Source organism: Grampus griseus (genome assembly GCF_964374135.1).
Source record: "Grampus griseus genome assembly, chromosome: 2".
Lineage (NCBI taxonomy): Eukaryota > Metazoa > Chordata > Mammalia > Artiodactyla > Delphinidae > Grampus > Grampus griseus.
In genome coordinates this window covers 117,288,612-117,316,534 of record NC_139018.1, presented here as the reverse complement: position 1 = coordinate 117,316,534, position 27,923 = coordinate 117,288,612, and the positions used below count along the sequence as shown (strand labels likewise).

General features: G+C 40.9%; 1 protein-coding gene across 3 annotated transcripts in view; it reads left to right on the top strand.

Moving 5' to 3' along the window:
- The window catches only part of SIN3A (SIN3 transcription regulator family member A), a 64,333-nt gene that overhangs the window by 23,571 nt on the left and 12,839 nt on the right, over positions 1–27,923 (top strand). For all 3 annotated transcript variants that reach the window (XR_014296375.1, XM_082648650.1, XM_082648651.1), the window contains exons 4-17: positions 3,965–4,071; positions 4,745–5,027; positions 6,075–6,326; positions 6,902–7,054; positions 7,191–7,349; positions 9,257–9,346; positions 11,968–12,086; positions 12,664–12,874; positions 13,182–13,298; positions 15,680–15,918; positions 17,261–17,444; positions 18,512–19,085; positions 21,342–21,511; positions 25,543–25,716. Coding sequence is in view for 2 of the 3 variants with exons in the window: in XM_082648650.1 (XP_082504776.1) it covers positions 3,965–4,071; positions 4,745–5,027; positions 6,075–6,326; positions 6,902–7,054; positions 7,191–7,349; positions 9,257–9,346; positions 11,968–12,086; positions 12,664–12,874; positions 13,182–13,298; positions 15,680–15,918; positions 17,261–17,444; positions 18,512–19,085; positions 21,342–21,511; positions 25,543–25,716 (2,832 nt within the window). In the remaining variant the exon portion in view is untranslated. The remainder of the gene's footprint in view (positions 1–3,964; positions 4,072–4,744; positions 5,028–6,074; positions 6,327–6,901; positions 7,055–7,190; positions 7,350–9,256; positions 9,347–11,967; positions 12,087–12,663; positions 12,875–13,181; positions 13,299–15,679; positions 15,919–17,260; positions 17,445–18,511; positions 19,086–21,341; positions 21,512–25,542; positions 25,717–27,923) is intronic.

The following is a 27,923-nucleotide window of genomic DNA, read 5'->3' as shown; positions in this document are numbered from 1 at the left end:
CCTTTATGAAGTTTGGGAAAGGCTGTTATTGTGAATGAAGTGTCAGTGTTTTCATCTGATCTGCTGAGTATATGCTGTAGGTTTTCACCACTTTGAAATTCATGAGGCATCTGTGGAGAAGTGAAGCTTGTACGCCCAGCTAACCTTCTCTCTCTGTTGAGTGTTACTTTTCAAAACGTGTGATTGTGGTAACAAGTTTTCCAGATTTCATTTTCTTCTAGTTTTACATTTGTATAAAATTCAGAATCTAGTGCAAGAAATATAAAATTAAAGAACTATAAAGAGATAAGATGTTGGATCTTTATTTGGTCATACCAGGCTAATTATATCAAGTAGCTTGTAAGTAGGAATGAACAGTATATCCTTGAAGTATATATTTTTGTAGCAAATATTTCGGCCCTCTCTTTTCCTTGATACTTAATCTAGTTCTCCCTGACTCCTGCCCTCGTTGGTTTGGGTTCTCGGGAATTTCAGTATTGGCCTATGGAAATTAAATGTTACATAAATAAAAAGCACACCAAAGCTAAGCTATGTAGAGGGATTTTGTAAAAATTTACTCTGTCTATATTAGCTTAAGTAATTAAGAGTTGATTATACATAAGCATAGTTCTTAAAGAGAGTACAAATTATTTGGGCCTGTAACTTTACTCTGGGCTCTGTCTTTGGGAAAATATTTGTAAGTTATATTGATGTTTTCCTTAAAACATTTTTACTCTCTGCTTGTAGAGTGATGGCTGTGTACCAAAATGTATTATTGCTATGGACTTAGCACTTCACCAAGTCCTGAAAATATTTTTTTTTAAGTTGGTTTGGTGTGACTTAATTCCATATTAATACTGTATTCAGCACTTAATACCTTAATGTTGCAAAAGAGCTTATAAACTTACTGTTAAACTAACAAAAAAATATATTTATTTCTATATCCCTTTTCCAGTCAGTCCTATCAAAGGTATAACACCTATTTTATTCTCTTTCTTCACTTGTGTATAAGTATATAGAGTGTGCTTTGTATGTTTTACAGAAGCTGTCAAGGAAGCATGAAAGGGCTTTAGAGTTGGGGTTATAGAGTGAGTCAGGTAGAGTTAGGTCTTTTTGCTCTGTTCTTTAGTCACAAGCTCTTGAATGTGATTCCTGGGCATAATAACTTGTTGAATTTCCTTTCTAATGAGGAGAGGTAAAATGCTTTCTTGTGCCTCCATGTAATTTCATTCAGTATTCTCACATTGCTTGCCGTTTTTGGATCAGTCTTAAAATGCTTTATAAGCATTTGAATCAACTTCAATAAATCATTTATATTCTATAATAAGGAAGTGTTCAGTGAGAATACTTAGGTTATTTCAAGCATCAACATTGTCTGTACTTTCTTTGTCTTTGGCAGATTGATGACAAGGAAGATTTGAATAATTTGAGGCATGTTTGGTGTGATTTCGTTATTTGTTGAATGCCAGTAGCATACATATTTGGCACATATTTAGCAAGTCCTCTTTAGAGTTGTTTGTGTTTGTCTCCCCAACAAGATTGTGGACTTTAGGAGGTTAGGGACCTTACTGATAAACGCCTGTTGAAATGAGCCAGGAAAATTCATCAGCAGAATTTGAGCCTCCCCAAGTGCCTCCTTAAACTTGCAGCTTTCAAATGACTAGTTCCAAGTTGTTTTTTTCTAAGCTGTGATTCCTAGAACGTATATGTGCTTTTATAAAGAGTTGTACTACACTTCAGGTAACTAGAGGATTTCCTCACTGTTCTTACATGCAGGTTTCTATTTATAATGTAGGTGTCGTGCTGGCTTTTTTAAGTGTAGTGTTATTTTATAACTAATATTTAAACAGTGGTTCATTATGACCTGTACCTTTTTCTTCCAAACACACACACATCACATATAATTTCCTTCCTTCAGGTTTCAGCACTTTTTCCCTCTGTGTATTAATTATGTTACACCATAGAGTGCTTTTTTTTGTTTTAAATTTTTTTGTGTATTTATTTTTGATAACTCCTCTGTTGTGACTGTGAATGCTATTCTTAAATATCTTCCATAGTCTTTGTTTCTTCTGCAAACTTAGTGAGTTTTAAGTTCCATCAATTTGGTCATTAATGAACCATTTCAATATGGAAAATTCTGAATATGAATTAAATAATCCATTGAATTTCAACAAAAATTGTCAAGTTATTTCTAAACTACCAAAAGACCAACCATCAAATGAGTGGGTATTGACCAAGTATACACTTTTTTCTCTAGCAACACTGAAATGCTCTGATTAACCATGGCCATAGTGGAAGTTTGGGCTACTCTTGGAATACTGTTTAATGGCTTATTTGAACATAAATGTTCTATTTCACGATATATCACAAGAGTAGTGCTTATCAAATCAGATGTTTACTTGTGAAACTTTCCTAAACTTGATGTTTTATATAATTAAAAATAATCCCAGAGTATGTAAGGTACACCTAGTAGGCAGTTCCCTTGGATATCTCCTGAGTAACTAACACTTAAGCTGTCCTAAATCACATTCATAACTTCCTAGCCTTTCAAACTTGTTCCGCTTTGTGAATGCCCAAATAATTTATAATTTAGTGAATGCTCCCTCTGCCTTATCTCCCATATCCAATCAGTCAGTCCCCAAACCCTGTTACTTCTATCTCCTAAAAAGCTTTTCTGTCCATTTCTCTCTTTTCCTTTGGTCAGTACTATAATTTATGCCACTCGTGTTCACACATGAGTTAGCCTTATACAATGACTGGTTTTACCTCCTTTTAATCTATTCTGCCTTGCACCAACTCGTTCTCAACACTGTAACCAAATTGAGTACACTAAAGTGCAGATGATAAAAATCTAAATTGCTTTTTAAAAAATTATTTATTTATTTTTGGCTGAGTTGGGTCTTCTTTGCTGCGTGTGGGCTTTTTCTAGTTGTGGCGAGCGGGGGCTGCTCTTCGTTGTGTGGGCTTCTCATTGCGGTGGCTTCTCTTGTTGCAGAGCATGGACTCTAGGCGCACGGGCTTCAGTAGTTGTGGCATGCGGGCTTCAGTAGTTGTGGCTCGCTGGCTTTAGAGCACAGGCTCAGTAGTTGTGGCGCACGGGCTTAGTTGCTCCACAGCATGTGGGATCTTCCCAGACCAGGGCTCAGACCCGTGTCCTCTGCATTGGCAGGTGGATTCTTAACCACTGCGCCACCAAGGAAGACCTAAATTGCTTTTTAACAAGATTTACAAGACCTTTCAGGGTCTAGGTCCTGCATCCTCTCCTGTGTTATCTCTTGTCACTCTTCCTACCACCATTTCTCCTTTTCACCACAGATCCTCTAGCCAAACTGAACTGTTTTCAGTTTTCCAAATGTACCAGATGGTGTCCAGTCTGGGATGCTGCTTCCTCTGACTTTCTTCATGGGTCTTCACTTTTGCTAATTAGTACTCATCCTTAGGACTTGGTTTAGACACCACTTCTGGGGGAATCCCTCCCTATGTCCCCATAGGGTTTTTTTTTTTAGTGTGTGAAGGGGTGCCCTTCCCATGTGCTCTCTGGGCATTTGGTGATTGCCCACTTGCCCCACTGTGTTATGATTTCCAACTGGATGTGAAATGAATTTCTGTAGAGCAGGGACTGTGGCTTATTTGTCATACTCCTTAGTACCTCACATTGGGCCTGGCCTGGCATGTTGTTGCTGCTTAGTAGATATTTGTGAAATGAATCAATAAACGAATAAGTGAATGATGTATTAATGTGACTGTTCTTCACTAATAATGCTATGCACAATTATCCAAAGCAAGGCTTCAGGTTTTATGAGTTGATTTTTATTTTAAGCTTGAGTTTTATTACTGGTAACATACTAATTTTTAATATTTTTATGTATGTTTACTATATATTTCTATTTCATTTACTATGCTGATTTTATTTAGGCATAAATCATTTTTTAAAAAATAATTCTTGACTTTCTTTTTATAACCTTGAGATTTATCCCTGCCTCAGGTGGAGGATGCACTATCCTATCTTGACCAAGTGAAGCTGCAATTTGGTAGTCAGCCTCAGGTCTACAATGATTTCCTTGACATCATGAAGGAATTTAAATCTCAGAGGTAAAAGATATACACGGTTGTACTCAAGCTTTGTGCTTGTTATGTTGATTTTGGAAGGAGGATATACCTTATTCTTATCTGCTGAAAGATAAAGGATGCTCTTTTGGGGGGGTTTATGCTTTTATTTTCATGAGTCGTGCTTTTATATACTGCTTTATGAAAATTGCAGGCCCTAGACCTTTGTTTTCTGCATACTGGTAAATTTTTCTTAAGTAAAATTTTTCTTAGTACTTCACCTCAATCAGGGAAGTAAACTGGTAATGATTAGGCTACTTGCTTTTTGGATTGATTTAAGATACACTAATATTGTGGCATGGTTCATTATTATAAAAGAGTAACTGGTCTGAACAATGTAGATAGATACATTATGATTTATACTGGTGTATCAGAGGTTGTATCTTCCATGGGAATTGAAGTGTTAGACTTACTGCCTGAGTATCTGCTTGATAGGACTGTTACCATGCGTGATTGTATATTCTGTTTAAATTGTGACCAGACCTCTTTGATTATGAAGCTAAATGACTTTGGAATTTCAGAGTTCTTTGTGTGTTGTTAATTTTGTAATATTCAGGTTGATTTTTAGTTTCCTGTGTAGAGAACCTAGTGGAATGTGATTTTTTTCTTGCTAGGGTGCTTGTTAAGCTTGCCACTTTAATATTTGTTTTTCCATCAGCATCGACACTCCAGGAGTGATTAGTCGTGTGTCCCAGCTGTTCAAAGGCCACCCTGACTTGATCATGGGCTTCAATACCTTCTTGCCTCCTGGCTACAAGATTGAGGTGCAAACCAATGACATGGTGAATGTGACAACTCCTGGCCAGGTTCATCAGATTCCAACCCATGGCATCCAGCCCCAGCCTCAACCACCACCCCAACATCCTTCCCAGCCTTCAGCCCAGTCAGCCCCAGCTCCTGCCCAGCCAGCTCCTCAGCCCCCACCTGCCAAAGTCAGCAAGGTGAGCACTTGGAAAACTCTGCACCGTGTGAAATCCATCCCTAGAAAGCACCCTCCTTTGACATTTTCCCTTAGTATAAGACTTAGATAGATCACACAAGTTAAAATTTCATCGGAGGAGATGCAGTAGTCGCATCCCTGTAAAGTGGTTCACATTTACATACCACATATTTATGTATCTGTTTAAATCAACACATCAACAACCTACAAGGACTCTTTTGCCCCCAACTTCTGCTTTTTGAACCATGAGCGTCCCAACAGATGGCAGCTTTGTGTAGTAGTACTTGGATAGCACAGGCAGAAATGGTCATCTTATGATCAGATTACACTGTTTTCCGCACGGTCATCATTTTACAAAAGTTACTCCATTTACCAGATTAGGTCGTATCAAGCTAAGCAGAAGATCTTGTTGATGACGATGATGATGGGGTGTTCTTAGTCTAGAAATGTATTGATACCGTAGTCATTAAGCACATATGTCTATATTTAAATTTAAATTAATTAAAATAAATTTTGTTTTTCGGTTGCACCAGCTACATTTCAAGTGCTCAGTAGCCTCGTGTGGCTAGTGGCTATTGTGCAGGATAGTGCAAATAAGGAACATTTCCATCACCTCAGAGTTTTCTATTGGGCAGAGCTGGTTTAGAAGACTTTTTTTTATGTGAAGTTAACTGCAACAATTGAATTGTCTTTTTTGATATTAAAGATTTATGTAGAATGAGGGTTTTTTTCCTATTCTATTTGCACCTGTTCAGCAAGTGAGCTTAAAAATTGCATATGAAAATTCTTCCTTGTAGTTGGAGACATAGCCCACTTTTAAGGTTGTGTTTAGAAAACTGGAGACTGGAACTTTTATATTAGAATGTGTGAACCCTCTACACTTTCCACCCCTACCCAGTGTGATTTGAGTTGGGCTAAAGTGGCCTGGCCAGAGTGAATAAAGTATTATATATGTTGATCAGACACCTTGTTTCTCTTTACTTTGACCTTTCTTTCATATGTTAAACCATCTGTGTTCCTGAGGAGAATAACGACTTTTTCCTTTTAGCCTTCCCAACTACAAGCACATACTCCAGCCAGTCAGCAGACTCCCCCACTCCCACCATATGCGTCCCCACGTTCTCCACCTGTCCAGCCTCATACACCAGTGACAATCTCGTTGGGAACAGCCCCGCCCTTGCAGAACAATCAACCTGTGGAGTTTAACCATGCCATCAACTATGTCAATAAGATCAAGAACAGGTTCCAGGGCCAACCAGACATCTACAAAGCGTTCCTGGAGATTTTGCACACATACCAGGTAAGACAGTTGCCCTTTCAACCTGTCTTAACCAGGTTGCTCTCCGGGGATGGCTAGTCCAAGAAGACTTGAATAACCATTATTGTGTCCACTGATTCTTACTGGAAATTAACCAGTTAGAAACTGTGATGTGTGTTTATAAAGCCAGTGTGATTTACCTGACTTTAATTGCCTTGTAGCAGCCGGTCAGGATTTTTAAAGTCACTGCTCTGTGAAATGAATGCTTATTTATCTGGAAAGTTTAAAGAATGATTTAGGTAATATAGTTAACCTACAATAGAAGGAGGAATTTCTCTAATACTTTGTGTTTTATCAGTTGGTAGTGGTCCCCTGAGCATTCACATATACTGCCCTGGTTTTCAAAAGGAATTGTCAGCCACCATCTTCCACTCCTTTCTCAACTACAAAGTTTGAAGCCAAAACAGGTGCTGAGAACATAGACTTTCCTCTTAAGTGCAGCCCAAATAGATAACATACAAAGCCCCTACCAGACATCTCAGAAAGTGTGCAAAAGTGAGTCACTCAAAACAGTGGCCTTCTAATATGATCTCTTCCCATTTGCAATTTCCCATCAGAAAGAGCAGCGGAATGCCAAGGAAGCTGGAGGAAACTACACTCCAGCGTTGACTGAGCAGGAGGTGTATGCCCAGGTGGCTCGCCTTTTTAAAAATCAGGAAGACCTGTTATCAGAGTTTGGACAGTTCCTACCAGATGCCAACAGCTCTGTGGTAAGTTTTATTTAGAACTACACTGTTGAGAATGGTTATCTTAGATAAGTTAGGAAGCTGGAATCAGGAGACTTTTTCTAAATGAAACTTACTTGCTTTAATAAGAGCATTCATCTCTTTCATGTGTCTTAATTAGCTTTTAAGCAAAACAACTGCTGAGAAGGTCGATTCTGTGAGAAATGACCATGGAGGCACTGTGAAGAAACCTCAACTGAACAATAAGCCGCAGAGGCCCAGCCAGAATGGCTGCCAGATCCGCAGGCACTCTGGAACGGGAGCCACCCCTCCAGTGAAGGTAAGAAGGGCGCAGCTGCTCATTTTGACTTTGCGGGGCAATACTAGTGGACAGTGCTCAAGGGTTGACAGTTGGATCCTGGGTATTGGGAGTTAGTTGGTGTATGTCACAGAAACTCAATGCAAAGCTTTTTATCTGGCTTGTGAAGGAATGTTAGAATAGTGCTAATTGCTCAGATTACTGTACTTTCGAGTTCTTACTGGTTTTCTTTATATTTTCCCTCTTCTTTGCTGGTAGCTCGAATCTGTTTTTTTTGTTTCCTGCCAAGGATTTCTGAGACTTAATTAATTTTTCCTGCCTTGTGCTAAGAAAGAAGATTTTTAAGTTTGATAATTGTTTCCTAAACAAGTCAGTAGTCTCTGAGGTCCTCTTGTGAAAAGCACATATGCTCTGTGGGATCTCTTTGGTCTAGAGGCCTATCCTGTCCATGGTTCTTTGTTGGGTTACCAGATCTTATCTGTATCATCTTAATCTCCAAGGAAGGACCTTTGGGCTGCAGCAGAGGGCAGGAGTCTTCAATTCCTGTTAGTGACCTATCACGTGATGTTTCTTGTTAGAGTAAACACTGATGGTCTGCCTACAGAAAGCTGAGCCCACTCCCTTCCTCTTTGACGTGGGGCAGCTGTGCTAGGGAGTGGGCTAGGTGTATGTATTGAATGTTGCTTCAGTGAATCCTAAAGCTGTATATAACGCTGAAGAGATGTGTTGGCAGAATTTAGTTAAAAAATAGCAAAAGCTAGTGGAATTTCTTATGGTAAGAAGTGACTGGTAAATAAGCAAATAACCACAAAGACTGACCTGTTAGGTGTTGTTGACACTTTTGAAGTACTACTGAAGAACTATTTTTCAGTGTTTATAATGGTTTCTCCTTTTGAAAGCAAGTTGAACATAGTAATAGATTATATTTCTTCACTTTAGTAAGGAGTGTTACAGGAGTAGCAGGAATCAGGTCAGCAGATAGAGGCCAATGTTAGTCTCCTCCCACACTGGATTACCCACAGGTGGAAACCCTATATTGGGAGATTAGGATTCCCTATCTACCTTCTCCTTATGCAGTGTAAGCAGAGGCTATGGCTCCTAAGAGAGTGTACTGCAACGTGGCGAAGGTAAACGTGCTGCTTCTCCAAACATTTATGCATTTCTTCACAGGTAGTTGAGAGGTGGCTTTTTTAAAGTAAAATTTTTGCCTGGTAGTTACGTATGGCCAATGCATATGCTTTGAAAGAGCAATCTTAAGTTGGTCTGAGTGGATATTGCTCACAAGGTGGTTATTCCTCCTGTTAGGAAAATAAACTTTTTTTTTTCATGAATTTTTAAATTGAACGATTAAAAGGTAAAGGTTAAAGATTGATTTCTGTGTATTCCAGCTATTTTTACAGCCTCTTCTGCCTCCACAGCTAGGAAGACAAGGCAATGGCGTTAGGTTCCAAATAAAGTTACTTTTGGCCCATGGAAAAAAGTGAGGATATTAATTCTAACGTCACAGTAATGCTGTGACCATTTATAGAGAGAGTATTTGGGAAGTAGAATGATCTGTGAACCTCTGGGAAAAAAACTGACAGGCAATTTAAAATAGAGAATCTAAAATAGAGGAGTGGAAATTTTTTAGGATGTAAAGCAAGTCAGTGGCTTGAATTCTCTCATTTGTTGCAAATTAGTAATCAGTGGTGGTCAGTGATGGAACCTTAGAACAGAGACGAAAATAAAATTCAGAGAGGGAATTCCCTGGTGGTCCAGTGGTTAGGACTCTGGTCTCTCACTGCCAGGGGCCCAGGTTCAATCCCTGGTTGGGGAACTAAGATCCCATAAAGCCAAGAGGCTCAGCCAAAAAAACAAAAAGAAGAAAATAAAACCCAGAGAAACCCATGCTTTGAATCTTACATGTTTGTGTTTTTCCTTTTTTGCAGAAGAAACCCAAACTGCTCAGCCTCAAGGATTCTTCTATGGCAGATGCCAGCAAACATGGTGTAGGAACGGAATCATTATTTTTTGATAAGGTGAGTAATGAGTGAATTGGATTTAAAATTAGCTACTAATGCCGAAAGAAAATCACCCTGTCCCCAAGAAGATTTTGTTTTAGAGGCATCAAGCTGATTAGGACTTTCTACTTTTTAATATAGTTTTCAAATTGTAGGTCCTTTCAGTCTATGAGAACTATTAGCACAGCTGGAGAAATGGTAGCGTTGTTTGCTTCAGTTTTGTGAAGTAGCTACCACAAAATACAGCATTTGCTATGGTGGAAGAAAGCTTTAAAAGAAATGCATGATATTACTCTCAAAAGATATCTGGGGGCTTCCCTGGTGGCGCAGTGGTTGAGAGTCCGCCTGCCGATGCAGGGGACACGGGTTCGTGCCCTGGTCCGGGAAGATCCCACATGCCGCGGAGCGGCTGGGCCCGTGAGCCATGGCCGCTGAGCCTGCGCGTCCAGAGCCTGTGCTCCGCAACGGAAGAGGCCACAACAGTGAGAGGCCCGCGTACAGAAAAAAAAAAAAAAAAAAGATATCTGGAACTCCCTGCTGTAGCTATCCAGATCTGTATAGTGGGGAGTGTCAGTGCACCAATTGTTGAGGACTTAAGTTGACTTTTAACCTTCTGATTGCTTGTGATACTTATTTGTGGTATCGCATATTGGGTTCATGGGAATTCTGATTTAACTGTATGTTGTCAGAGCTCCCCAGGTGATTCTAATGAGCAGCCAGAGTTGAGATTACTGGTCTGAACGGTGTTGTGTGGTATGTGCCTGACTTCCTCCTTGGAGTCAACTTGATTAGCAGACTACTTTCATCATGGTAGCTGGCAAACATCAGACTTCTCACTGGCAGGAACCAGCCTGGATTGATCTGGTGGTGACTTAACCTGTCTTGCACCTCTGGGGTTTTTTTTTTGGTTTTTTTTTTGCGGTACGCGGGCCTCTCACTGTTGTGGCCTCTCCCGTTGTGGAGCACAGGCTCCGGATGCGCAGGCTCAGCGGCCATGGCTCGCGGGCCCAGCCGCTCCGCGGCATGTGGGATCTTCCCAGACCGGGGCACGAACCCATGTCCCCTGCATCGGCAGGCGGACTCTCAACCACTGTGCCACCAGGGAAGCCCCTCACCTCTGTGTTTTTGCAAAAGGGCAAATGATTTAGCATCTCCATGATTGGTGCCTCCCGATTGCTCTCTGCCTGTGTGAGCTGTGCTGCAAAACAGTTAAGCATCCCTGGCTCTGACTTGAACCATTTCTGAGGGCAGCCCGGTCATTGGTGCTTTTGAGACAAATGTAGAAGTCCAGGTCACAACCAACAAATGGTAAGGAAAGGGTGAGGGATGGGGGACCGAGTAAGTTAATTTTTAAAAGAGTGGTGGTATTTTTTTTGGTCATTTTTGAAGTACTTATTTCTTAGAGATACATACTGAAGTGTGTGTAGATGAAAAGTCTGGAGTTTGCTTTAAAATTCAGTGGTGGGGGAAATGGGCATAGATGAAACAAAATTTACTATGTATTGATCATTGCGGCTAGGTGAGTACAAGAGGTTCGTTAGACTATTCTGTCTGCTTTTGTATATGTTTACAAGTTAATAAAAATTAAAAGTAAATATTCGTCATTTGCTCTGAAGGTACACATTCGGTATAGTGTCTACTGATGGATCGTTATGAAAAGTATATGGGAGCCTGGAGAAGGGGTTTTTGATAAACTGCTTGGCTTGGTGTGAGGGTCTCCACCCCCCACAATACTAAGTACATATCTATATATGAAATTAAAGTCCAGATTGCTCATCTCGCCAGGCTAGTATTACTTTGTCTATGCCATTTTTTTAAGCATTTTGGATATTAAAATTCTCAATATTATAAATGGAGAAAGGAAAAGAATCAGGTCAGAGGACAAAAAGTACCTTATTTTAAAAGGTCATTATTCAAGATTACCAGAGTTCGAAAAGAGTGTTGTCAAAGATTCTTTCTGTACATACCTGTTAGGAGAGGCAATAAAAGCTTGGGTAACTCTGATATGGTCCAGAGAATCAGGCATGTGAGACGGTGAATGTCTTCTTTACTCCAGGATCTCTTTTTCAGAATTTTTATTATGGAAAACTTTAAACATGTAAAATTAAAGTGAACAGTAAAATGACTCCTCATGCCACCGCCATCTAACCTCAGCGGTTCTCAATTCCTACCCCGTGTACTTGTTTCATGTGTACTCTTATTTGGGGACAAATCTCAGATAATGTATTATTTCATCCATAAGTATTTTACTGTTTCCTTTTTAAATGATACCTTTTTTCAAGCATAAGCATTAACACATCTAAGAAAACCAACATTGATTGCTTAATATTGTCAAATACAGTTCAAATTTCCCCAGTCTTTTTTTTTTTTTGTGGTATGCGGGCCTCTCACTGTTGTGGCCTCTCCCGTTGTGGAGCACAGGCTCCGGACGCGCAGGCCCAGCGGCCATGGCTCACGGGCCCAGCCGCTCCGCGGCATGTGGGATCCCCCCGGACCGGGGCACGAACCCGCGTCCCCTGCACCGGCAGGCGGACCCCCAACCACTGCGCCACCAGGGAAGCCCTCCCCAGTCTTTTAAAAGCAATCCAGGATCTCTTGATTCCTTGCTTAATTATTTTTCTTTCGGCTGTCTCCATAAGGTCCGAAAGGCTCTGCGGAGTGCAGAGGCCTATGAAAATTTCCTGCGCTGTCTTGTTATCTTTAACCAGGAGGTGATCTCTCGGGCGGAGCTTGTGCAGTTAGTCTCTCCGTTCCTGGGGTAAGTGGAGTCAGGAGCTTAGCCCTGATGTGTGATATGGAGGTGAAATAAAACTTAGTTTGTGGGAGTATGTGATAGGCAAAATTAATTTGATTGTGGTGGGTCAGTTGACTCATAAAATGTCGGTGTCAAGAGAGTCCTCTGGGAAGTCTTCTAGTTCAACTTCGGAGATGAAAAAATAGGCAGAGAGGACATTGGCCAAGACTAGTGGTCTCCTGATCCCCTGACCAATGTTGGAGGTTTTATAGAGACCAATCTCTTCCAGGGTTCTAGAATCTTGACTTTGACAACCTAAGAATTATCTGAACATTGAAGCAATATTCCTGATTAGAAAATGGCTTGTTATTGCCTGGTACAGTTCTTCCATCACCACCTTAATTGGTCTTAGAGCACTTTATAAGAAAAGGAGAAGCCAGGTATTCAGAAGTACTGCTTCTTAGGCAGGAAATAATAATTGTCATTGGAATTTGTCCAATGGTAGTAGAGTTCTGAGCCAACACCAGATAGTGGTAGTCACACCTCAGGATTACTGCATCATGCTTCTAATTGCTCACCAATTTTTGGTTTGATTCTTCAGGAAATTCCCAGAATTGTTTAATTGGTTTAAAAACTTTCTGGGCTATAAGGAGTCTGTACATCTGGAAACCTTTCCAAAGGAACGAGCCACAGAGGGCATTGCCATGGAGATAGATTATGCCTCTTGTAAACGGTTGGGCTCCAGCTATCGAGCCCTGCCAAAGAGTTACCAGCAGCCCAAGTGTACAGGACGGACTCCTCTCTGTAAAGAGGTAAGACCTCCCTGAGAAAGGATCAGCCCTGAATCCGCAGCTTCCTCCAGAAGGGAGTGGTACCTGGGATGGAGAATTTACATGAATGAGGAAATCAAAATGCTTTTCTGTCTTTTTTCAAAAGAAAATGTTTTATACCTTTATTGAGAGCCTTTTTCTTACTATCTTTTTAAACTTGCTAAAGGTGAAAATTGTAATGTTAACTGTTTCTTCCCTCCCCTAAAGTGTTGTCTTTTTTATTGAGAACGCTGAATCACCTGAAAACTTTGTTACACTTCTGTTTCAATTTCTCTTCTTTTACCCAAAGGTTTTAAATGATACCTGGGTTTCCTTCCCCTCCTGGTCTGAGGACTCCACCTTTGTTAGTTCCAAGAAAACTCAGTATGAAGAACATATCTATCGTTGTGAAGATGAACGTTTTGAGGTACAAGCTCCTTTATCATTTGAAATTTGGGGAAATGGGAGATTTGGAACAAGAGGATATCTTAAATACCTACCTGGGAGGGTTGGTTTTTTAAGACAAAGGAGCAAGAGGCTCACGTTCTTCTGTGGTAAATGCTTATTGTATTTACCATGTTTTACGACTTTGTCAAATATATTAGTAATATTTTTATGACAAATGTTACTTACCCTTTGTAACTGAAATTATCCATTGATGGCTGAATAATACTCCTTTGAATTTTCAATAGCGTTTTAAAGGTTATTGTGTCTACATGGTATGTAAAATCAGTATCTTAAGACCTAGTGGGCTTTCTTGCAGCTGTTTTAAATTATTTATCTTAAAGTGTGTATTATTTTTAGCAGGTATCTTAAAATGGTTAGCAAACCAGCTCTTCTGTGAGAACTGGAACTCCTCTTTCATATTTCTGATATTGATTTGGCTCCATTTGAAAGAAAGTTGAGTTAGGGACTTTATTTTAAAGTAGTTGGGAAAGGAAGAGCTGGAGTGAAGAAATGAGCTGGTAGACAGCCCCAATACCAGGAGTGGGAGTACTGAAAATGGACTCAATTCTCAGTGTCTAGTTCACTGATAGCAACAAAAATGGAATGTTAACTGTGTCTTGAGAGGTAAAATTACGTGCATCCTATTTAATGTATTTATTATATAAAACCGACTGCCCCTGCTCATTCATATGGATGGGAGATATTTTGCTCCTTTTTTCATCCATACTGATTTAGCTCTCTGCCAGTTATCCCCCTTCACACTTGCTTCATCTGTTTCTGGCATGTTTTGAATGAAGAGCCCCATGTTGCTTGGCCACTGGCAGGTGGTTGGCCATCTCTGCCCCAGCGTTTATGAGGAGCTTCAACCATTTGCAGAAAACTCAATCGTGACAGATGTTAACTTCTATAGAAAGTTTTATCAAGCTAAAGAAAGCATTTCTTTTTTACCTATGTTTAGTAAGTTTAGATGATGTGTGAGAAAGCAGAGACTGGCCTCTGTTTTTGACAGGGTATTCCTATTCTTGACTAGTATGCCTGCAAATGAGAGGCAACAGCCTCATTTCCCACTTGCAGAGAGTTAAGACGCAAGAAATGTGTGTGTGTGCACATGCACATACTTAGGATTGGATGGGATGGACTAGTTTGAATCCTTTATACATCAGTATAGGTTAACATTCCTGCAATACAGACAACCCCCAAATCTCAGTGGCTTATAAAAATAGATTTATTTCTTCATCATACTACATGTGCATGATGTTTAGCAGGAGATTCTGCTCATCAGAATTACTTGGGGACCTAGGCTGACAGAGTGCCACCATCTTGAACAGTGCCAGTGACTAGAGGGAAAAAGAGCTCAGATGGATCTTGCACCCTTAAATGCTCTAGCCTAGACGTAATAGACATTACTTTGACTCACCTGTGCAAAACTCATTTGCTAGAACTAGTTGCATGGCCCTATCTAATCACAAGGGAGCCAGGAAGTTCAATCCATCATTTATCCATAACTGGGGAAAAGTGGGGGGACAACCAGAAATATTTGACAAAATGACTGCCATAGTCCTGAAACTACAAAAATTAGGAAACACACAGACATTTGGTCATAGACCTTTGAGACTGCTCATTTATTTCATTTTCTTTTTCTCATCTGGAGAATTTTGTGTTAAGCCTTGGAAAAAAGTTAACTCAAAGGTTGCTAGTCATATCCTTAACCAGGTCAGGGCTAAGCCCTTGCCAGAAAATAAAATGCCAGAAATTCAGTAAGAATTTAAATGGTTACCCACAGATACGACATTGAAGTCCATAAGGAATGATAGCCACTGCTCTTATTATTACTAGATGTGGAACAAGGCTATTAAATATTTAAACATTTCAAGTTACCCTGAAAAACCTTACTCATGAGACTGATTGGTAATCTTGAATGGTCTTTTTGGGATTTCGTTGTAGTGGTTGTTATTGTTTGTAACATCTTAGTAATTCATGAAAGTTCAGGGGAAAGTGTCTGTAAGGTTGTTTCCTATTAGGTCCCTCTGGTGTGGGGGCCGGGGGCCAGTAGTCCTAAGTAAAGCACACTGGTGGTGGTACAAGTATTAACTACCGCTTAGCCATCATTTATTGGATGTTTGTTGCATGCCTGGCGTCGTGCTAAATCCTTTACATGGATTGTACTGTTAAATCCAGAAAACAACCTTATGGGAGTAGGTGGTGTTATCCCTGTTTTACCTATAAGGACACAGTTTTATATGGCTATGGTATGGCAGAGCCAGGGTTCAAATCCAAGGAGTTTGACTTCTTCTACCTTATACGCCTGACAGCTATTCTGTTCTGGTTGGGGTCCTGAACATACTTTGTCTTTTTCTTTAGCTTGATGTAGTTTTAGAGACTAATCTGGCAACGATCCGGGTTTTGGAAGCAATACAGAAGAAGCTTTCCCGCTTGTCTGCTGAGGAACAAGCCAAATTTCGCTTGGACAACACCCTCGGGGGCACATCAGAAGTCATCCATCGAAAAGCCCTCCAAAGGATATATGCTGATAAAGCAGCTGACATCATTGATGGTCTGAGGAAGAACCCCTCCATTGCCGTCCCAATTGTCCTTAAAAGGTACCTGAGTGAATATGCCCTTCATGCTTCAGTGTGCTCCTTGACAGACTAGTGTCCCATTAAATAAGATTCTCCTTTTCGACTTGGTTATCCCATGAGACCTCCATTTCTCCCCAACCCTGGTTGTGGGAAATCAGGTGGAGTGTGGGGTAGTGGAGCTTCCCGATAGGCTTCTGTGTAGCCAGCAGTGGAGAACAAACCTTTAAAGTCCATAGTGGAATGCTCTGTGTGTTTGAGGTAATATTTTAAAATAGAGAAAAGAACAAAGAAGAAAACAGCCACCCATGTTCCTGTCACTCAGTACTAACCAATGTTCACATCTTTGTTTTTTAATAAGAAAAATCACGTTGTCTTTGTAAAATTGATATGTGTTATTAAAAAAGACTTAGCTTGCCATTTTTACCAAGAATGTCTTCTTTCTCATAACAAAACTTCAGCCTGAGGTATAGAGGGGCTGTTGAACCCACCTAAGGCTGGGTATCATGGAGGAGGCCAGGGCTGAGCCCCAGGCTCCTCCAAGCACATGGCACTCTGTACTACACTATGAATCCCAGCTAAGATTCATAGGGGCCTCTGTCTGTATCACCTGGTGAAAACTTACCTGCTGCACAATGCACAAGTGCCCAGATTTTATTGTTCCTCCCTAGTCTTCTCCTCAAGAGCTGGCACAAGCTGTTCCTCTCCTTGCCAGTAGCATTTAACTTTTGTCTTTGAGATGGAGGATATTCTTCAGTTCTAGTGCTGGTTTTGATTTTACTCTCCTCTCTTCTAGAGTATCAGGATCAGTCGTTCTCATTAGAACTTCCAAACTGTGGCCAGAGGAACGTTATTGTGCAAGTTCTCTGCTCTTAGACTTTTGCATTTACATTAGCATAATAAACGTTCTCAGAAGTCCTGAGCAAAGAAACTTGTTTCACTTTGTTTTAGCTGGCCAAGGAAGAGAACCTCCTTTTCTAGGGTATTCTGTGGAATGTTGTTTGAGAAATAACTATTCTTGGCAAGATTTCTGACTTTGGGACAAATTACTTCCCCAAAGTAAGTCTTGAATGAGTAAGTTTCTCATGTATCAGAGTTCAAGACTGGTTTGAATAAAATTTACCCCAAAGTTGCCAACAGTTTTGGCAGATCTGCTATATCTTTTGACCTTCGAAATAAAATAAACCTGACATATTTCTTGCTTCTAAACCCTTATGAGATTAGGTGCTGTTACCCCTATTTTACTGATAAAGAGACAGTCTTATATGGCTAATATGGCAGAGCCAGGATTCCAGTATGACTCCCTGCCTTAAAATTCCCTCATCTCGATTCCCATGTCTTGTTTTTCCACCTTCCACTCCACTAGGTTGAAAATGAAAGAGGAAGAATGGCGAGAAGCTCAGAGAGGCTTTAACAAGGTGTGGAGAGAGCAAAATGAGAAATACTACTTGAAATCTCTGGACCACCAAGGCATCAACTTTAAACAAAATGACACCAAGGTCCTGAGGTCTAAGAGCTTACTCAACGAGATTGAGAGTATCTATGATGAGGTGAGCTGGAGGTCTCTACATCTGTGCGACATCCCCAGTCTGTATGTTCAGCGTAGCTTTGACTGCTGCAGATTACCTTTGTTATATGAATGTGAGACCCTCCAAAACTTGTTGATTCTTGCTTCATAGCATAGACTTCTATTCCCGATTCTACCATTTTAAATCTAAGCCTCACTAAGCTGTTTTACTAGTTTCCCATCCTGGTTTCAGTTCATGCCCACTACCCCCCTCTCCCACTTCTCTCCCTATCTGTTTCCTTCCAACAGTACCTTATATTCCTTCAGGTAGCCCATCTCAACTTCCCACAGCTTAAAATACTATCATTGATCCCCAGACTTTTTTTTTTTTTGGCCGCACCGTGTGGCTTGTGGGATTTTAGTTCCTCGAAGCTGGGCCCTCCACACTGAGTGTGTGGAGTCCTAACCACTGGACTGCCAGAGAACTCCCCCTAGACTCTTCCTAATCCTTGTTTATTCGGCATCCTTACCAGGATTATATAGAGTACTGGGAGCTAGGATACAGAGATGAATAAGAAATTAATCCTGCTTTCTTTGAGCTCACAGTCTTAGGGGATGGATAGAAACAAATACAGTGTGATTGAGAATTCCTAGAAATGGTGTGATCTTGAATTTGAAAAAACTTTGTATTATGAAACTATCAAACATACACAAAAGGGGAGAGAATAGTAAAATGATCTCTTACATAAACTTAATCACCTCTATTTTGCCAATTTTGTTATATCTGCCATCATCCACACTCCCACCCCAGAAGGATTTTAAAGTAAATCCTAGACTTCATATCGTATCCTCCATAAATACTAATCCGGAATTTTAAAAGATGATCCCAGTTCTGTCCCATTGTCTCTTATAAGTCTTCAATGTCCAGAAGGCACCGATCATTTTGTTATCAAACCACATCTCGCACATCATCTTTTTGTTTCTGGAAGTTTTGGGTTAGAAAATAATGGCCACTGTGGTTAATAGAAAGTACTGCTGGTGTAGTCTCATAGGTCTGTTTGTTGTTCCTGTAGGTACATCGCGTAATACTTTGTCTCTCTCTCCTGTTAGAGGCAAGAGCAGGCTACGGAAGAAAATGCTGGTGTACCTGTTGGCCCACACCTCTCACTTGCCTACGAAGACAAACAGATTCTGGAAGATGCTGCTGCTCTGATTATCCACCATGTGAAGAGGCAGACAGGCATTCAGAAGGAGGACAAATATAAAATCAAGCAAATCATGCATCATTTTATTCCAGATCTGCTCTTTGCTCAGAGAGGTGATCTCTCGGATGTAGAGGAAGAGGAAGAAGAAGAGATGGATGTAGATGAAGCCACAGGGGCGGCTAAGAAGCACAATGGTGTTGGGGGCAGTCCCCCTAAGTCCAAGCTACTGTTCAGTAACACAGCAGCTCAGAAGTTAAGAGGGATGGATGAAGTATACAACCTCTTCTATGTTAATAATAACTGGTATATCTTTATGCGACTGCACCAGATACTCTGCTTGAGGCTGCTGCGGATTTGTTCCCAGGCTGAACGGCAAATTGAAGAAGAAAACCGAGAGAGAGAGTGGGAACGGGAAGTGTTGGGCATAAAGCGAGACAAGAGTGACAGCCCCGCCATCCAGCTACGTCTCAAAGAACCTAGTGAGTGCTTAGATTGTCAGTCTACAGAAGATGTGAGGGGTTGGGGACCTCAGGGCCTAGTTAGACTCAGGACTGCTTTCTTTTATACATAGAGCACAGGCAGGCCTTAGAGGCTGGCTAGGTTCAAATCCTAGCACCGCAGTTTACTGGTTGTGTGACCTTACTTAAACTCTGTGAACCTGTTTACCTGTAAAATGGAGGTACTACTTGTCTCTTGGGGTTGTTGGGACAATTGGAGAAAATATGAGAAGCACCCTGTGCACTGCTTGGATCATGGACACTCAATAGCTGGTACTATGGACACCAGGGAAGTGGGTGTCAGTTACTGTCAGTTTCCCAAATGGCAGATCTCTGGGTTATTGCAAAGTGTTTGAAAGGACAGAGACGTGACTCAAACGTCATAGTTGGTTTCATTCCATGACAGAACATAAATTCCTAGTTGTTCATGCCTGAGACAGATGCAAAAGAGGAGATGGGGACTCAAGAGATGGTTTGAGACAGCAGAACAGGCAGAGCAGGAATGAAGATAGAAGACTCAGGAAAAGGAAAATAAATGAGGATTAAGGAAGCCACCATATCCTCTAAGTAATTCTATGCTGCTTGCTTCTAGATATCTCTTCAGGTCATAAGTTAGGTACTTAAGCTGTGAGCCAAAAGCTTTTTTGTGAAGCCTTTCTTCTGTGCTCTTTAGGAAATAGCCAATCTTTGGAGTGAATTATCCTTTCTTTTCTTTTCTTTCCTTTTTTTTTAAAAAAAAAAAAACTGTTACTGGTGTAAGAAGCCCATTTGAAGCCCTGGCCTTCTATCTGTTGAAGAGCTAATGAACCTGGGAATTAATTCTAAAAGCCTTTATCTGGATTAATACTAGCTTGAGAGACTTCAGTATAGTGATTCCATCTGCTTGGGTAGAAATGAGACAGAAGATGACCTAATCCTGGCTTGACCGTTGACTTAACCTGGTTTGAGGCTTACAGTTTGTTCTTGAGTAATAATGTCAAGCCTCACACTGATCGTGGGTCATGTGGTTTGCGCTAATAGCACTCAGCTTTATTCTGACATGAAAGCATTTTTTCATGGCAGTAGCACAGCCCGTTCCTATGCTGTGGATCCGAACAAGGTAATGTTCTGTAATGAAACTCAAGCCAGTTGCTTCTTTTAAACAGTAGTTGTCCTGTTTAACCTGTCTTGAATGAATCCATCACACTTCAGATAAATGGAAATGGACTCAGCTTTTGCTCTCAGCCTTTTTTCCCCTATATTTTACAAAGAGGTAACTAAATGTCAAAGACAAAGAGTTCTTGTTGTAATTTTTTTTCATTTCAGTGAACTTTTTATTGCAGTGCAAAACATAGACAGAAAAGTATACACATCCGAATTGTGTAGCTCAGCGAATTTTTACAAAGCAAACACACCTGATAACCAGCACCCTGATCAAGAAACAGAACATAACCGGTAGCCCCGTCGTGCCACAGTCTTGATTGCCAGCGCTGGAGATCAGAGTTGCCTGTTTTTGAGCTTTATGTAAATGGGTCTTATTTTAGTAAACTAAAGGCGGAGTCCTTTCACCTTTCCTTGTGCACACTGCTAGTTGCCAGACGTCTCTGTAACAACTGATTAGATTCCAGCTGGTGGTTGAAGTGATTCATATGCAGCAAGTACAAATCATTTAATGTAATTTGTGAAGTACAATATTGGGAATCCATTTTTAAACAAAAGGACTTTGACAAATGCAGATCACTTCATTATTCATAGAGGATTTAATTTGCACTCCTCTTTTTCTGTTCCCGAGAGGTTTCCTAGTGCTAGAGTATGGTTCCGCCTGCCTTTTCTCTTCAGCCCTTGATGCTCCGTTGAAAGAGCTGTATGAGCAGGCGACCTGTGTGAGGGATGCTCTTTGTAGGCTGCGAGAGCAGGTTCCTGTCTTAGCAGGGGAGCCAAGAACTTTTTGACGAAACTTCTTCCCTGGGATATTTTGCTCTCCTGTCACGCATAGCCAGGCCATACTGTAAATAAGTGTTTTTCAGGCACGGTCAGTCGGAGTGTTAGAAGCCGCTGTTAAAGTTGCAGAGTCACTCTCCTTTAATAGACAGTGCTGGGGGTTGTAGCCACCTGTCAGATCTCATCTCTCTGCAGCAGACTAAACACCTAGATTTGTTCTGTTAAGTGCTCTTTAGGCCAGCTGTGGGATTTGCCCTGCCTTCTCTTCCAGTCTTTTCTTAGCAGGGTAAGGCCTCATCTCTCCCATCTCTCCCACAGTGGACGTTGATGTAGAAGATTATTACCCAGCTTTCCTGGATATGGTGCGGAGCCTGCTGGATGGCAACATAGACTCTTCACAGTATGAAGATTCGCTAAGAGAGATGTTTACCATTCATGCCTACATTGCCTTTACCATGGACAAACTCATCCAGAGCATTGTCAGACAGGTGAGGGCATGGCGGAGGCTAGGGTTGGTGAGGGAGAAAGTCTACAGATGGATTCAGGAAAGAGAAAAGGCAAGATTTCTGTTGGGAAAGCAGTCAGTTTCCTCATATAATGATGTTTATGAACGCATGGTTCTGTAGAGGGGAGGGAGAGGTTAATGTGATGTGATGTCGGATTTCTCCTGTTAACAGAGTGGGAGTACTTCAGCCATGTGGTTGACTCCTTTGCTTTGCTCAGCGTGCCCTGGGAGTATGAGCCTACCTGAGACGTGATGTTTTACCCCCAGCACTGGTCCTGACCCCCTGCCCTACCCTCCCAGCTCTTACGTCGGGTACCAGGCGTGAGCTCAGTTTCCTCTTCTTTAGGTGTTGGTAATTCTATGGACTTTCCGTATTTAACATTTGAAATTCTTTTTACAGGAAGGGTTTCATACAACATCTTTTATACTCTGTCCACCTCACTATCTGAGATTCCCTCTGAGTTAGATTTGTAGTTGGTTTTTTGGTTTATTCTTGTGGCACCCTAGAAGTTTGTAAATATGTTGTTCTTTACAACAATAATTTTATAGCAAATAACATGTAATAGGTTTCCATTCCTTTGCCTTTAGTTCTGAACTTTTGAAGGGATCGGAGTCTGTTGATAGTGCACCACTTTCTTTAAAGTGGAAACTTTTTTTTTTTTTTTGCGATACGCGGGCCTCTCACTGTTGTGGCCTCTCCCATTGCGGAGCACAGGCTCCGGATGCACAGACTCAGTGGCCATGGCTCACGGGCTCAGCCGCTCCGCGGCACGTGGGATCTTCCCGGATTGGGGCACGAACCCGTGTCCCCTGCATCGGCAGGCGGACTCTCAGCCACTGCGCCACCAGGGAAGCCCAAAGTGAAAACTTTTAAAAAGACAATTCTAATTCTAGAGTCCACACCGCTACTATGGAAAGAAAAGCTTGTTCAGTGTTTTCCTCAGATAAAATATGGAATCCTTCGCAAAGTACTCATGCTTTTACCTTGAATTTAGAAGGATGCATGGCTCTGCACCCCTCTCACAGGATCTACTCAGAGTCAAGGAATGTTGCTTCACATAACTGAATCTTGGCATCTTCACAAAAGTTGTCAGGCAGAGAGCTGAAAGTTGAAGTGGTTATTAGGCCTTCCCTTAAGGGGTCTTAATGGTGATGGACAGAAATCTTTACATGTATACAATCAGCTATGGTCATAATTTTTTTTTTTTTTTTTTTTTGCTGTACGCGGGCCTCTCACTGTTGTGGCCTCTCCCGTTGCGGAGCGCAGGCTCAGCGGCCATGGCTCACGGGCCCAGCCACCCCACGGCACGTGGGATCCTCCCAGACCGGGGCACGAACCTGTGCCGTCTGCATCGGCAGGCGGACTCTCAACCACTGCGCCACCAGGGAAGCCCTGGTCATAATTTTTGAGAGACTAATGCCTGTTAATGTCCCCTAGATTTACATAAAAGACTTCAGTTACCATGTGCTTATGTTTCTGTTTACAAGTTTGCTGTTGCTACAGCTAGAAATAAAGTCTTTCATACTACCAGTACAACTTTAAAAATCTAATACAACAAGGCTCAGCGGCCATGGCTCACAGGCCCAGCCGCTCTGAGGCATGTGGGAACTTCCCAGACCGGGGCACGAACCCGTGTCCCCTGCATCGGCAGGCGGACTCTCAACCACTGCGCCACCAGGGAAGCCCGCAAGGTTGGTTTTTTAAATAGATATAATTAGTCTATTTACTAGAAGCACCTGGTTATGATTTTGAGTCAATAATACATAAGGTCCGATCTTTTTTTATGGAGACAGGTTTTATCCAGAAATCTGAATCCATTGTTTTTAAAATACGTTTATGCTCCTCAGCTTAACTCCTGAATTGGAGGCATAACATTTCTTACTCTCCTTATCTCCTTTGCTGTTCTCCAGAGTTCATTGCTGACTGGAGGTAGAACATATATTTCAAGGTCAAACCATATATTTATCTTACTTTTCTAGACTAGTTTAAGAGGGTTTTGTCTTAAGAATACAATAGGCAGTCTCACAGACATCTGGTGTGGGACTCAAAATATGGCCAGACCATCTAAGGGTTAGACTGGGGAGGTTTTTTTTTTCCCTCTCCTGCATGCCTCCTTTCTGGACATCTCCCCCATCCTCATGCTTCTCTCTTCAGATGAACACTCAGCACGTACTCAAGGCTTCTCCAGCACCTGAGGCTTTCACTTGGCACGGCAGTGCCTCTGGCCCTGGCATTACCAACCATCCAGGTGCTCCTCTGTAAAAAGTCTACCAGACACACTCATTGTGTCATTTCAATTTAGCAGGAGAGAGAATCTAACCAGCCTAGTGTGGGGATGAGAGTTGCCTAGTTGTCCCTGGATTTATAATGCTGCCCTTTCCAAAGACTAGAAGGGGCCAGATATCCAAGGAGAGGGTGCGGATAGGGAGTCGGTGACGTGGTCTCCTTTAACAGGAAGGTATAAAGAAGTATCTACATGATAGAGACCATGCTTTGGACGTGCACTGCTTTTTTTCTCTCTTAAACACTGTATTTTAAGCCTTCCCCCGTATTAGCAAGTTATCATAAGCATTATTTTAATGGTCACATTAAAAGCCGTTGTATAGACTAATTGTAATTTAACGACCTCCAGTTGCTGGCCTTTCTACCACCATCAGGTCACTCACCCTTCTGACCTTGCACCTTGTCCATTTATCTACAAATACACATACTTGTCACTTAAGAGTTTTTTAAATGTTAAAAATAAGTAGTTGTCATAGTTACTAGCACTTCAAAAAGAGTGTATCTTCCTAAAAATAGAATGGCTTAGTGGTTATGAGAATTTTAAAGTAAAATAGACAAATTGATACTGCAATTAACATTTTGCTTTCTTGTATCTGTTTTTCACATTCTCTGGCATTTTAATGGGTAAAGTTTCATTTGAGAGAATCTTTATTTCACAGTAGATATGTCGTCATGACCTATGAGAATAGAATCTCTGAAAGATTCAACTTTCTAGTCATCAGATAGTTTAATAAGATAGTTTCAGAAGTTACCAGTAGTCAGTCGTGATTGACCTGTGTTGAAAATGAGTTAATTTACCTACAATTTTAAATACTATACTTTTATTATCAGATGTGGAAAAATAGAGGATGTGTTAGAAAGAATATTAGTCCTAACTCAGCTCCTTCAGCTGAGCACCCATGACAGATTAATTCAGTAACAGCTTCCTCAGTGCCTATTGAGTTTCAGACTTTGTACTAGGGCTGTGAATGTAGACATGGATCTTGCTTTCATGGTTCTCCGAAGTCCCTCTCCTCACCTTAGCACACGTGAGTTTTCTTATCTAACATGTAAATTTGTCTCATATATCAATATAGTAGGGTACCCTTCTCCAGCCTGCTTCCCAGGGTAGTTGTGTGGATCAACTGAGAATACGTATGAAAGGAAATTGTAAATGGTAAAGAAGTGCCATAAAATTAGGAAGCCATGGAAATTTTCTTTCATGTAAAAAAATTTTTCTTAAGTTCCTTAGAACTTTAAATGAGCAGCACATTAACCTGAGTTGCTTATGGTTTTGCTTTTAAATATGTATGAACATTTTATTCATGGACCAGAGATATGGTTGAAGATTTTGGCTTGGTTATTCTCCAAGAAAATAAGATAGTGGTTTTGTATGATTAATGTTCTAAAATGATCAACCAGAAAACCCTTCTTTTTTTTTCTTTTTGCGGTACGCGGGCCTCTCACTGTTGTGGCCTCTCCCGTTGCAGAGCACGGGCTCTGGACGCGCAGGCTCATCGGCCATGGCTCACGGGCCCAGCCGCTCCGCGGCATGTGGGATCTTCCCGGACCGGGGCATGAACCCGTATGCCCTGCATCGGCAGGCAGACTCTCAACCACTGCGCCACCAGGGAGGCCCTGGAAAAAACCTTTTTGAGCTGAGTGATTGGAACCACCAAAGGGAGGCTGAGTGTGTGACAGGGAGAACTATATTTTTGGTTCCCTGATGACTTGCCTTTGCTTGATTCCAGCTGCAGCACATCGTGAGTGATGAGATCTGTGTACAAGTGACTGACCTGTACCTGGCGGAAAACAATAATGGGGCCACTGGAGGCCAGCTGAATACACAGACCTCAAGGAGCCTCCTGGAGTCAACATATCAGCGGAAGGCTGAGCAGCTCATGTCAGATGAGAATTGCTTTAAGGTGAGAGGTACTCAGGTAGTCAGGGACCATGCTGACGACAGTGTGAGCTGTTGGGGCTCTCTCCACCAGAAGTCAAAGCCATACCAGGGTACTTTGACCCAGTGATTCCACTCCTAGACCTCCTTGGAGAGCCTGTGAACTCACTGGAATAAATGCAAAAAAACATGGAAAAGTAAAGTCTCTTGTGGGTAGTCTGTTTCTTGCCTTTTAAAAAAATTAGCTCTTACATATGATGTTTATAATTTTGTATTCTTCTTCGCTGAACATTTATTTGGGTATTAAATGCTTCGTAAATATTATTGTTTAAAAGTGTAATCCATGGTCGTTGTAGAAAAGATAGGAAACGCAGAGAAAAGAAAAACTAGTCACCTACAGTTCTTCCCAGAAATAATCATTGATGACATTTCTAAACTTTTCTATGCTAATACGTATTTTGAAAAAGATTATACTGGGCAAAATGTTCTGGAACTTATTTTGCTCAGTTAGCAACACCTCTGGGTCTTCAGCATCTTTTTATGACTATTTGATATTTAATTTTATAGAAAATTATGCCTGTCTAGTTGGACATATAGGTTGTTTCCGGTTTTCTACCATTATAATAGCTAATTAGAAAAACAAATAGCTGGAAACAGTCTAGGTGTCCAACCCTTTACGGGAATGGTTAATGGCAGCCTATTGTGTGAATGCTGGATGGCATATTTTGCAGCTCTTAAAAGTTAATTATAAATTATAAAAATACTGAAACAAATAAAGGACACAAAATTATATGTGTTATGATTGCATCTATGTAATAAACGTGTATAGTTGAACAAAGCCTGTATGTATTAATGTAAGCACAGGTTTAGGTGGCCCAGAATAAGGTTTGTAGTTGGCCTAGCAGAGAGAGCTAAGCTAAATAAAAGTTTGACCTTGGTGGGCATGTTCCATGTACTTTAATGATCTGACCCTCAAATTGTTCACTTCTATTTTCAGCTATTTCTTTAGTTTCTGATCTATCACCGGTACTGTTGGCTTAATTTAGAATCAAAGACCTGGAAATGAGTTTTCTAGTTCAGTCACAGATCTAATGTTCTACTATCCGAGGACTTTCCCACTACAGAAGAGATTTCCTAAGCCTTTCAGAGTTTTAAATCTATAAATGTTTATTATGAGTTTAGTGGGTGTTTACTTTCATGGTGGACAGAATTATCATCCCCATCTACAATGAGTTAACAGTGTATTAAATTGTGTGGTGAGGGCCTATGAAGGAATGGGTAGACTCACCCAGTAGATAAGAATAGTTGTCAGAATAGCAGAGGGAATAGCAGGAACAGAAGGCTTGGTAACCAGGAAAATCGTGTCATCACAGTGACCTTTTTCTTTCAAATGTTTATATAGAGAATAAAAGTCCATATAGTATTAGCATTAAGCTAAGAATAAGCAGCCCTTCAAATCCTCTGCCCAGCCCCACCTCCCGCCTCCTCTCCCTTCATTTTTTTTCTATGCATATTCTACAGTGCTTTTTTAAAAATCAGGCATGTTTAGCTCTCTGTGTATCCATTCAGACCCTTTTCTGTGCATTTGCATATATTGACACATAGATGTTTATATAGAAATTAATGATTAGATTTAGATTGGATTAGCGTATTTTACATCTGGCTTTTTTTTTTTTTTTTACATGTCTTAGAATTTGCTCTATTTTGGTTTACATAGATCCAGCTCATTTTTTCAACTGCTGTGTCATACATAATAGTATGAATGTACCATAGTTTTTTGCGGGTTTTTTTGTTTGTTTGTTTTTGGGGTTTTTTTTTTGGCTATGCCACGTGGCCTGTGGGATATTAGTTCCCCCACCAGGGATGGAACCTGGGCCCCCAGCAGTGAAAGCGCCAAGTCCTTAACCACTGGACTGCCGGGGAATTCCCTGTACTATAGTTTTTTAAAAAAATCATTGCCTGATGGGTAAACGTTTTAAACTATTTCCATTTTTTACTATCTCAAATAGTGCTTCATTGAACCGCATTTTGTATCCTTGCGTGCACGTGGTAGTGTTTGTTTAGGGTAGAGGCAGAGAAATGAAATTACTAGGTTAAATGGTATGCATATTTTAAAATTTAAACTTTAATGGGTATTCCCATTTCACTCTCCAAAGTGACTGGCTATACCAGTGTGCACTTTGATAAGAGCATTTATTTCCCCATTCTTAGTCAACACTTAGTATTATCAAA